At 37.1% G+C, this 12776-nt stretch overlaps 2 protein-coding genes across 2 annotated transcripts; one reads left to right on the top strand and one right to left on the bottom strand.

Annotated features, from left to right (window-relative positions):
* Window positions 1–7820: 7820 nt before the first annotated feature.
* LOC126709850 (outer envelope membrane protein 7-like) lies at window positions 7821–8446 on the bottom strand. The gene has a single exon (XM_050410206.1). It carries the CDS (start codon window positions 8363–8365, stop codon window positions 8138–8140), a length of 228 nt encoding a protein of 75 aa, XP_050266163.1. The 5' UTR covers window positions 8366–8446; the 3' UTR covers window positions 7821–8137.
* A 1780-nt stretch (window positions 8447–10226) lies between these two features.
* Window positions 10227–12675, top strand: LOC126710098 (L10-interacting MYB domain-containing protein-like). Its single transcript, XM_050410477.1, has 2 exons — window positions 10227–11726; window positions 11813–12675. The coding sequence occupies exons 1-2, from the start codon at window positions 11562–11564 to the stop codon at window positions 12443–12445; spliced, it is 798 nt and encodes a 265-aa protein (XP_050266434.1). The 5' UTR covers window positions 10227–11561; the 3' UTR covers window positions 12446–12675.
* The last annotated feature ends 101 nt before the right edge of the window (window positions 12676–12776 follow it).

The raw sequence follows: 12776 nt of genomic DNA, 5'->3' as shown, positions 1-12776 counted from the left end.
GACCATGCTTCATGTCTTTTATTAGTGTCCGGTTCTCCATAAAAACCTGTGAACCTCCATGCATTCTCCTTGCCTTTGTTGATGATTGTATCAATATAGTTATTTGAGTATTTTTCAACATCCAAAGGAAATCCTTCCTTCCACAAAATCGCCAACCCCCCCCCCCCCCCCCCGCCTTATTACATCTTGGAACCATAAACAAAATTTTAAATTGGATACGTTTTTGAACATATTTTAGCCTTGCTTTGTCTGTTCATGTCTCGACTAAAAACACGATAGAGGGATCTTTTACCCACACGAAATCTGCAAGTTGATCTTCTGTACGCAGGTTCCCAAGCCTGCGACAATTTTATACTAAAAGACTTATTGCTTCTAGCAGGGCTAGAAACCAGCCTCTGCCAGTATCATTTTATTATCCTTATCAACTTGTGAAACCGCATAACGTTTACTTGGTAACTCAAACTGAGCCTTATCCTAGGTTAGAGCTCGTTTAATTCCGTTGATTCGGCTCAAATGATCAACAACAGCTCTGAACATTCCTTTCCAAGAGGAGGTGTGGGTCGGGTGGGGTGGAAAGTTGGGCATGTTGGGATTGTTTGATATAGTTGCATCTCTCTATGGATTCGGGTAAGTTGGTGTGTACTGTTTGGAATTAGTGGTTGGGAGGTTAGATATCTGTGTGGTCGGGCTTGGGGTATCATTAATTTTCTTGGAGTGAGGGTGAGGCGGCATATGACTAGGTTGGATAGTGATAGGGGACGTGTGGTCATCCGATGTGTGCATGGGGATATCATATTTCCTCAAATCATGGTCTATGGATTCTAATTGCTTTTCAAAATTTTTGGTTGAGGTAAAGTCAAGTCCTAGGCCCGTGTTTAAGTGTTTAGGGTCAACTACGTTATTTTCTATATGGAAAGGATCGGTGGGCATGAACATATGAATGATTATCAGTTTGGAAAGAATCAGTATTGATTGAGTCAGAGGGAGAGTTGCTATATTTATCACTTACCAGTTACCATGTTGGTACCTGGTGTGGCTTGCTTTACCCTAGCCGCCGTTGAGTCCTCCGTCTTATTGGACTGCCGTTGGCCTAATCATTCTTCCTTCTTCTTCGAGTAAAACCCCGGCACAGTTACCACAGAGTTACGAGCTCCAATCAGTGGGGAAGCTTTCAGCCATGCCTCGTATTCCTTGTCAGCTTCAGTAAGTGATCCTTCGCTCTCAATCCAGCGATCACAGTCCCGATCATTTTGAGTGAGGCATCCACACCAATAGCAAAGGTTGGGAAGCCTTTCATATTTGAAGGAGACACAGAATTCTCTACTATCATTAAGTGTGACTACTCTCCCGCGGCATAGTGGCTGTGAGACATCCACCATAATCCTGACCCGCATAAAGCCTCCACACTCTTCAGTCCTTAAGTCTGGTAATCACACAGATTTTCAGCCATCGTCGTGTTCATGAACTTCACCGGGAGGCCATGTATTTAGATCTAGAATGGGGTGGTATTAAAGTCCAAATCCTCTATCTTACTAACCTCATCGTATTTTTGCAAAATCATTAAATGTTTGTCAAAGCCCCATGGTGCGTGCAAGGATAGTGTTAACTCCGGATTCACTTTCAAAAGTAAAGAGCACTATATGGTTACCAAGGTTCTTGATTTTGAAGCCTCTTTTGGACCACCATATTGGTGTAAAGGTGGTTGCGATGGCATCAGTATTCAGGGCTCTCTTGGTAAGGAAATTAGCAGCAATAATGGAGACAGAGGCAGCCATCTCATCCTGTAGCCGGAATTTAGGTTCTTCTCTCTAGGAGATCGTTAGTATGGACTACTGTTTTGTGAGCTCGTCCATGGAAGATATTAGTGTTTCCCACAACCCCAAAAAAAGAAAAAACCAACGAGCCTTAGGGTAACTGTGTTACTCTAAGGTACAAAAAACTCTTCCACGAAGAGACGACAATTCTACAGCCTAGAAGAAGATGGATAGCTCACCTTTGACTAGCGACAGAGAAACTAAGGACAAGTTATTTTATGTATCTAACTTAGTGACGGCTCCAAGAATTTTTTTTAGGATGATATCAATATTGGACTCAAATTAGAATCGGTAACAGCTTATCACATTGAATTTGTTGTGAAACCATTGTGAAAATGTTGTAAATGTAGCATTATTCTTATTTTTGTTGAACTCAAATTTTTGTAATTTTCAAGTCAGAGTGTTCAATATTTTTATTAGAGTAGTCATAATAAGTTAGTTTAGTATATAATATTTTTTGGCTAGTGTATATATAAAATTCTTTATAAGTCAGGGTGATCTTGTGACCACCCTGGCTTGCAAGGAGCCGCCAGTGTATTTAATTGCTCATCTTTAGTTAAGTGCATTACACTTGCGATGAGCACAAATCCACCTATTCGTTGACCTTTAGTAAGCTGCATTACTCTATATTCTTAAATCAATGTAATCTATCTCAATAAAATAAAATAAAATCACTGAAGTTACCGTTACTTTTTTCATACAATACATTTTTTTTTTTTTTTGAGGGGGGTTTTTCATATAATACATTAATGCTAGACTTGCTAGTCATTACAATGCACATTGAAACAACAAAGAAAAAGGAAGGAGCACACTACATTACACACAAAAGGAGGAAAAAAAAAAGTTGAGAAGAGCAGAATGTAAAAAACATATCTACACATGTATATCCTTGAAAGACATCTGTCCAACTAATTAATGTCTTCTGACTCCCTTCACACGAACCTTTCTTCTTGGTACCAGTTGCCTAGACCCGAAGTACTTAATTACCCAATCATGATTCTTTGCACTCACAACATGCCCAATAGTCACACCAACAACTAGCCCAAATCCATACTTAACCGGAACAATTTTCCAACCAAATTGAAGTAGAGACCCTGAATCTTGACCCTCTTCAGGGGTTAAAGGTGAAGTAGTGAAGCCTCAAAATTCTTACATTTCTTTGTCAATGGACTTCCACACAATCATGCATTTCCTTCAAATGACTTCAAATGAATTGTTTTCAAATGTATTAAATTGTTTTCCTTGTGGTATAGGCCCCACAAGATGGTTATGAGAAACATTGAAGAATTCCAAGGAAGTAAGTTGTGTTAGTTGTTGTGGGATCTCCCTTGAGAGCTTATTTTGTGAAAGGTCCAATGATTCCAACACTGTAAGGTCTCCTAACGTTGGTAGGATGCAGCCAATGAAAATGTTATTGGAAAGATTGAGCAAATGGAGACCTTTTAAATTTCCAATGGATTTAGAAATGTCTCCTACAAATCTATTACTAGAGAAATCCAGGGCTGTGAAAATTTCTAGGACCTTCTCATAAATCATGTCCACTCCTTTGTTTGTCACCATCCTTCGGTAATCATAGTCACTATCCAATATGTAAGTCTGATAATAATTGCTAGGAAGATTAAAAGTTGAGTGTACTTGAATATATGTTAACTGATCTGCATGATCAAATCTAGAAGAATTCCAATTTTTGAAAGAATTTTAATGGCAATCTTCCAGCAAAACTATTATGCGAGAGGACAAGAATTTGCAAGCTAGGAAACATATATTTCGCTTTAGAAGTCCTTATTGGGCCATGAAATTGGTTGGACCCTAAAATCAGAATCTTCAAATTAGGAAGGTTTCCTAGCCAAGAGGGGAAAGTATCATTGAATTGGTTATTACTAAGATCAAGGGCCTTCAACATTATACACTTGGCCAACTATCTTGGTAATTGCCCTTGAAATTTGTTTTGGCTGAAGTTAATCATCAATAATTTTCTCCTACTTGTCCAAGTTAGTGGGATGCTTCCTTCGAAATTGCTACTCCGTATATCCAATATGAGCAGAGAGTCATCAAAGTTGTGTAAGCATTGAGGAAGCGAATCACTTAAGTTGTTCTCTGACAAATCAAGGATCTGAAGAGAACTCATGTTGCAAATTAGCTCTGAAATTTGTCCAATGAAGGAATTGTTTGATACGTGATATTGCAAAGTGGAGAATGATGGAATTGGAAGCGATCCTTGGAGCTTGTCAGACGAAATGTCTAAAATGGCTAGATGGGTCCATGAAAGAGGCATCGGATGTTGACTAAGGTTGGTAATAAAGTTATTAGAAAGGTCGATTGACTTAAGACTTTCAATACTTGCATTCCAAAACCATTTTGGTACTTAACCATGAATATAGCTGTTGTTTAGGTCTAGTCTCTACAATTCATTTTGGTTTGCTAGGAAATCTGGAAACTTGCTCAAGTTGCAGGAAGACAATCCCAATTATTGAAACTTTTGAAGAGTTCTATTGGCACTTGTTTCACTTATAAGTAATGATACTTGATTATAAGATAAATGCAATGTGGTTAACTTTTTGGGCTTAAAAAACTTGTTTAACTCCACAGTGCCATTAAAGAAGTTATCAGAAAGATCAAGAAATTCAAGATTCTCAAGGTTAGCGATTGAGCTTGGAATTTGGCCTGTAAGATTGTTGTCTGAAAGATCCAAGAGGATTATTGTGTGAGGCTTGTAAGCTCAAAGGGGATTTGACCACTAATTAAATTATAAAATAATTGAAGGTGAGTCAATTGTGTTAAGTTTGCAGGATTTTATTAAAAAATAACTATAAAACCAAATCTATATTATTAGTTAAGCAACGTTTCAAACATATTTAGTTTCTAACAATTCAAGTTCTCTGCACTCGATTTTGCCCAGTGAATTTGCACTTGGAAATTCTCACACTCGATTTTCTTAGAGCAAAATCGAGTCCTCTGGACTCGATTTGTTTGAAATGAAATTTGTTTCAAACATTACCTAATTAATAGTATAGTTTGGGTTTTATAGTTATTTTTTAATAAAATCCAAGTTTGCAAGCTCAAAAGGGATTTGACCGGTCAATTCATTTTGACCAAGGTCTAGAGAAGAAAGGGAAATGGTGTTCCCAAAAAAAGATGGGATATGACCACTGATGAAATTATAAGTGAAGTTGAGTCAATTGTGTTAGATTTGCAAGCTCAAAAGGGATTGTACCTGTCAATTTATTATGGCTAAGATCTAAGGTAGAAAGTTATTGGATGAGGTTACCTAAGGAAAATGGAATGTGGCCCTCGTAAGTGTTACGTGAAAGGCGCAAAAAGTTTAGATGCGTGAGGTTACCAAGTGAAGATGGAATGACCCCAGAGAAGTTGCAGCCCAACATATCAATATAGTCAAAGAACCAAGGTTTCCCGTTGAAGTAGGTTATCTTACCTGAGAAACTTGTGTACGTGAGGCTCATTTCCTGAAGGGGCTACTCCGTTGAAAATCGTACAAATATCAAGTGACACCTTTGTTGTGCCTCACATCAAGAATTCGTAAATTTGGAAACTAAAAGATGTTGACTGCAATCCGCAAAAGCAGAGTTGAAAGGACATTAAAGAAGACAAATTTGCCAAGATATTAGGCACCATGGAGACTATTCTCACCCAACTCAAATCAAGCTTTTCTAGGTGGGTTAAATTTGCAACTAGACTCCTTAGAATGGGCTTCTTGAGTTTCAAACCATTGTTGGTAGACAGATCGAGTGATAACAATAGGGACAATTGTGAAAATTCTACTGGGATTTGACCAGAAAATGCAGAAAAAGAGAGATCAAGATATGTTAGTTTTGATAGATTGGCAACTGTGGATGGGATTTGAGAGTAGTTGAAATAATTGTCAGCAAGATTAAGCCTTTGAAGATGAACAAGATGGAAAAGGCTCCTGCTAGAGTTGATATAACCTACTGCATTAGAAAGTAAGCACTAGCGGAAATTCTTGGTTGATGAGGTTGACGACATGCATTTATGAAATATGACATCTTGTGCTTAATCAAACTCTTATCAGCATTTTTTTCAAAGCAAAATATGATTCTCGGTCTAGTCTTTCTAAACCCACTTGTATCAATTTAGTACATTTCTTTTTGACATGGTTTTAATGTCTTTTGGATTTATAGCCATGAGTACTAGGAATCATCTCAACATTCAACCTACAGAAGCAGGCAGGGCTTGGTAGCCATTCCTGGCTGGTGGCTCCTAAGTCCTAACTAAAGTAATGTTTGGGGTTGGTTGAAGGGTGACATTGATAGAATCGGTGTTTGCGGAAGTTGTGCTGTGGTGGTAATAAGAGTTGGTTCGGGCCTTGTTTGATTGTTGACATGGATAACAGGATAAGGATGCGTTGGTTTATGCTGCTTAGAGTTAGGACCTTTTAAAGGTCATATCAAAATTTAGTTCTTAGTTACATAACATTAAGAAGGTTTCACCATAAATAAATAGTACGTTTATGTTAAAGTTGAAGTTAATGTGCTAAGGGTTCTAGCTCTTTGAGCATCCTCCCACTAATGAAGAAATTTTGTATGGTGTCTATGACCTCCTTTCCCATAATATCCCAATACTTAAAAAGATAAAATAAAACTGGCATTCCATCGGGTCCAAGTGCCTTCAAGTCTCTCATTCCCCAGATTGCATAAATCATCATTTTCTGCCTCATCTACACACTCTTGTAAAATTCCTTCAAAATCCTCTGGTCACTCAGGATGACATGTAGTATATAGCTCTTGGAAAATTCTCGACCAAATATGAACTAATTTCATCTTCCTAAAAAATCCACCTATTTTCCTCCAATTTGATGGCATCCCACTGTTTTGCCTTCTTCTAATCATGGTGGAAATCTGAAAAAATCTTGTATTTCTATCCCCCTCCTATCATTCCCAATTGGGAATTTCTGCAAATAAGCCTAGACTCTAGAGAGCTTGCTGCTTCTAGAAGTGGTGATTGGATTAGATTCTCCTGGGGTAGGAGGGGATTTAACATGGCTACTCACTTGCTGGCAAAATGGATTGCTGAACACCAATTCAAGGGTCCTCTCATGGATTCCCAATTTCCCTTAACTTGTAAATCAGTTGGGTCTTGATGGGGCTTTAAGGTTGGATGTTTAGGTTCTGTCTTTTGTCTCCAGTTTGATTTGTGCTACGGTTTCATATTTAGAATTAGTTTGTTGTTATCAGGGTTGGTCTTTTGTCTTTTTTTCTAATACAAATCTTTCCTTCCTCCCCCCCCCCCCCCCCCCAACAAAAAAAAAGTTAATGTGAAAAGGTGCGTATGAGTCAGGTCGGATTGGGTTGGGGTATTTTCAACCCAACATGACCTCCTCAAGGTAAGAAATCTCCAACCTAGCTCATGGTAACTCTAAAAACCAATCCAACTCAAACAGTAAGGATCATGTTGGGTTGGGGGTTGGGTTGAGTTATCAAGTTGGAACCATTTTAACAATTCTAATAAAAAAATTGTGTTATTTTCATACAAAATTGACTTTTAATTCAACTATTTAAGCTCATTATTCAATAAATGAGTACAATTTATACAACTTGGCATAACACCCAAGTTTCATCAAAATTGAGTCTCAAAATAGATCAAGTTGGGGCACCATTTTAACGAGCCTAATAAGATTAGGGTTTTTTTTTTTTTTTGGGTTACCTATGTGTCCGAAGCTATTTGAGCACTTAACTATTCCTTTTACACATACACTCCAGACAATTATAGGGAGAAAACCCTTGGCGTGACCATGACCCTTAGATGTTGACTAAAAATTTTGAACTTAGGATCTCATGAATCTCATATGACTTTGGAAACAAATTCTCCATTTTTTTCGTTGAAAATATTTTCAGGTTTTTGTTTGACAAAGTTTCAAAATTCAAAATAAATCAAACTAACAAATTAAAAAAAAAAAAAAAAATTAAAAGCTAATAATAGCATGGATTGGGTTAGGTTTTATACTTAACAAATAAATCGACAAGTGGGGCATAAATTAACCACTATTATTATTATTATTATTATTATTTTTTTAACTATGGCCTTTGTACAATGACAATACAACAGCTGCCAAAACAAAAAGAAGTACCATATCAAAATCCCACAAATCCCAAGTACTAAATCTAAGTTTCCCCAATTCAGTTCACCTCCATCACGGTACTTAAAATTTTTCCAACAGACTATTACAAATTACAATCCAACACAAACATTAATTCAATTCTGATTTCCTTAGCAATTAAATCAGAAAATTCCATTAACTTTTTAATAATAATTGAAAAAAAGACAAAAACATATTCCAATTTCAAACCTCACTGATGAGCAATCTGAGGAGAACCCGCATCAGCACCAGCGTCAGCGTCAGCGTCAGAGTCAGCAGGAGGAACGACGTCGTCTGGGTCGCGGGTCGGGTCGGACTTGTCGATAGCGGCCCGGAATTTGTCGAGGAAGGGTTTGAAGGCGAGCTCAATGGCTAGCCACCCAAAAGCTAAGGCTCCGAACACTACCACCGCTTGCTTCGTAGCAGTTGATTTCCCCATTTTTTTTTTTGACTGCTTTTCGGTGCAAGAAGAAGAGCGGTCTGAACTCTGAATGAAGTAAAATAATAGCGTTCAAACCCAAACTGAACCGAATATATAAATACGCAAAGTGTGGGACCCGTTTGATTGTGATAATTTATCAAATTTCCTTACTTTGTTCAAATTAAAAAAAAATCAAAAATTTCCTTAGGGTTTAAGAAAACTTCTAATTTCTAGGATACGCCCTATACATATATAACAAAATAATTTTTAATTACTATAATGTTTTTAATTGGTAAATTAAATACGCACACAATGGGTCTTGAACCCAAGATTTAACGCTTAACCTAACACTTAGATAAAAAGATGTGTCCATTAAGTAAGAGCTTATTTGCATATGTAATAGAAGAAATACTATGGACAAGAAAATAAATCGTCGAAAATTTTACATCTTATCTCTTACATTTGCAGTGTGGTGGGCTCAAGTAAGTTGACTTTTTTTCTTTTTTTTTCTTTTTTTTCAATAAAAAAGATAGTCTAGCGATCACATTGATTAATTTTAAGGAATTCACATAATTACTAAAAACCATAATGGTTTATTTGTATTGGTTAGAAAGACTACAAGTATGGTTTGATATCTACATAATTGCTTTGAAGATTTCAATATATCACATTTGGATATATGGTGGGATGAATTTTTATATAGAGGAAACCATGTGAGAAAGGGATCAATGACTGTTCAAATTGCTTGATTTAAGTATTTTTATAAGATGGGTTTCAGTTATCTTAATTAGTAAAGTCTGATAATTGAATAAGAGTTTTGGGGTTTAATCTCCACCTATACCAAAACTGATTGGTGTTTTGCACTGATAATAAAGGGCTATTATTAAGAGTGGTTGAAAATCTCTCAAAAAAAAAAAAAAAAAGTATTCTTATAAGACAAAATAAACTTTTTTTTTCAGCTTCTCAAAAAAAAAAAAAAACCTTTTTTGTGAGATGGGCTTCCTTGAGATGGATCAGCCAAACCCACTCTTTTGCTTAAGTTTGTATTATGGAAGGAGAATCTAAATAGTAAACTATTTGGTGGGCTTATGATTCCCACGGGTATGTTGGGCATAATTTTGTGAGAGGCCCAATCCATAGGGCAAGTGCAAAAGATAATTACTGCTCCATACGAAGGATTATCATATATAGAGCCCCTGTTAAAGTGTGTGATATCCCGAGCCTGCTCATTAGGAGTCTTTGGTCCTTCAAATTCCTATTGTTTTGTTAGATTGTTGAGGTCTGTTTTGTCACTGTAAGAGTCTGCCTGAGGGTGCTTGAGGTGTATTGATCTTTGGTTGGTGTGTATGTCTTTTTATGTTTTCACTAAACACATTTCCAAACATCTTTGTATTGATGTACTAGAGAGGTTTTTTTCCCCCAATGAGGAACGAGAAAAAACTAAAAACCCTTTCTGTAATCCTATTTATATAAATATAAATCCAAATTTTAATGAAATGGGGGTCAGTAAGCTTACATACTTGAAAAAAAAAATTTTGGATAATTTTTTTTTTTTTTGGGATAACACATATATTATATATATGAGTATATATATCTTGAAATTTTGAAAAAAAAAAAAAAATTGGCCTCAAAGTGGCTCCGCCATTACCAAAAGTTCTGGTGGTATTTTAGGAAAGTTTTTTATTTATTTATTTTTAGCCATGCAGATTTGGAGGATGTCAACAATTCCAATTAATCATTTGCTTTGACCAAAAATGTTTACTAGAACTTTAAGCCTAAGCCTAAGCCTATATGGAGAGTTGGTTTGCTAGGTTGCTATTTGGAATTAATAGCGTAGGTGCAGATGGAACTCTGCTTTGGTCAGAGGGCTCTATTAGCCCAGGTGTGGTAAAGTATACTCTTCAGATGGCCATCTCAAAATGTGCTTCACAAGATAGGATGGTCTGGCCTCAATTCAAGATTTGATCACTTTGAGGTGAGGAAGGAGTATAGATTTGTTCACTGCTAGTCTACTGCAAGATATAGGGGATATCAAGATGAGTGTTTTAATAGTCCTCAACCATGGAGGAGGGAGGCTATAAAAATTTTGGATTTGCCTTATAAGCTTATAGTGTTTTCTTTGAATGTTGATGGTGAATGCTTTGTGTACTAAGATTTAACACTCAAAATAAAATCTAAATGTTAGTACTCTGGTAGCGTTTGGATTTAACGTTTTTTGCGTTTGCATATACAAATGCAAGGGACCCACGCTATAGTATGCTCACTAAACGCGCATAACCTAGCTGAAACGCATGGATGAAAAAATAGAGTGCATCGTTTCATTAAAAGCGGGCATGTGCATGTACTGTTCATGGACAGAAATGCTCAGTACTGTTCACACACAAATAACCCACGAAGAAGGGCAGAGTCACAAACACAAAACACAGCGTTCCGGCCAGTGGCTATTTTCATTCTCCAGGAGTTTCTTCTCTTAACTACAGTGGCAGATGTCTTCAATGTTCTTCATCAATGCTCCGTCCTCTTCCAAATCAATGAATTGCACCTACCCACCAACCAAAAACCCATCAAAACAGATGAAACACCTACATTGCAAACCCGTTACACAAAACAAACCCACCTCATCCCCTCTATTCTTCCTTCACTCGAGCTCACCTTTTCTCTGCTTGTGACGTCGTTGTCGCCACTGTGGGTCTCTGCATTCACGGGTAAGTTGTGTCTAACTTCTCATATTCTCTGATATGTTGGTGTGTGGTTATATTGTTTTCCACGAGGTTTCAATCTGTGGTTTTTTGTGTTCAACGTTTGTGTGTGATTTTTGTGTTCAACGTTTGTGTGTAGTTTTTATGTTTTCCATGACACTAGTATGTGGGTTTCTCTCTTCTTCGTGTAATTTTTTGTGTTTCTCTTCCTACCTATGTTGTATTTGGACTATGTGAGTTTACTTTACATTTTTCATGTGGGCATGTGTAACTGATTATGATATGCACATGAATTGTTTGTTGAAATGCCTCAATGAGTATAGAAGGAAGTTATAGCAAAAATGGGTAAGGGGAAATCGAAGGACGGTGGTAATGATGCGAGAACTGATTGGAAAGAACCAGCGGAACTAAAAGTTTTTTGTGATTTGTGTGCTGTTCAAGTCCTAGAGGGCAAGAGGAGTGGAGGATTTTTTTAAAAAGAAGGGGTTGATGTAGTGATTAAGCACTTGGGTGAAATGGGAAAAGTGGTGACTCACACGCAGTTTAAAAACAAATGGGATCATCTGAGAAAACGGTGGAAGGATTATAACAAATGTTTTGAGTGTGAGACTAGGTTGGGTCTTGATCCTGGAACTGGGCAGCTTAATGCCAGTGATGAGTGGTGGACCCAAAAGATTGTGGTTAGTTCACTTTACATAATTGTAAAAACCTCCACTATCTACAACTATATATTATTGTTTTCTAACTACTGGTTATCCACATATAGGCATGCCCCAAGGTAGGAACCTTTAAAAAAAGAGGTATGCCAAATAAAGACTCCATGGACATCATGTTTGGAGGCACAGTTGCAACAAGGAAAAATGCATTCTGCACGAGTGGTCAAATATCAAAGGAAAGCACTGAAGTGTTTAAGGACTCCGTTGATAACAAAGAATTTGTTGACCCCCAATGTCAACCCTCTGTGAATGTTGACCCAATGGAGGTTGAAGGCCCATCATTGTCAAGGGCAGGACTGGCAGTGAATAAGGGGAAGGGCTTGGCAAGCGGTGTCCACCTTTTCAGGCCAATTTGCAAGAAACTAAGAAAAAAGCATTCAGTTGTGCAAGAGATGTCTGACTCTTTGAAGAGCATCTCAGATATTATTGTTGAAAATAGAAGTGTAAGTACTCGTACACCATGTGCTTCCAAAGCAACTGCTGAGCTTAAATCAATTATGAACATGGTGTTAAGTCTTCCTAGGGTGCAATCGGGTGATCGCCTTCATCTATTCATCACCCTCTTCTTCATGGAAAAAGTAGAGGGTAGAAATATGTTTATAGCACTTGGTGATAAGAAGGACGTTCAGTTGAAGTGGCTAGAGATGCAGTACCAAAGGAACCCTAAATTTCATTTTTCCTGAAGGAAAGAGGATTGTTTCAATAGGTTTGCTTAGGCTTGGTATTGTAGTAATTGGATTTTCTTTTTATGTACCTATTGCATTCTTTTTTTTTTTTTTCTTTTTCTTTTTTATTGGTAGAAACTATGCTTACCATAGGTGTGTATGTAAGACAATGGTTACTAATTAATTGTCATGTAGTGTATGCTTACTTGTTCCTTTTTCTTCTGCTAGTGTTTATAATTGTCATTATGTTTTTTAGTGAACATTCTTTCTCTTTTCCCTGTGGAGGAGTCAGCTTAATCAGCTGATTGGTTGATTGTGTTGTGACCTGATCTGCTTAACTTGCAGTTAA

Source organism: Quercus robur, chromosome 12 (assembly GCF_932294415.1).
Source record: "Quercus robur chromosome 12, dhQueRobu3.1, whole genome shotgun sequence".
NCBI classification, from domain to species: Eukaryota; Viridiplantae; Streptophyta; class Magnoliopsida; order Fagales; family Fagaceae; genus Quercus; species Quercus robur.
The sequence above is the reverse complement of the archived record's forward strand: the minus strand, read 5'-3'. Positions and strand labels throughout refer to the sequence as shown.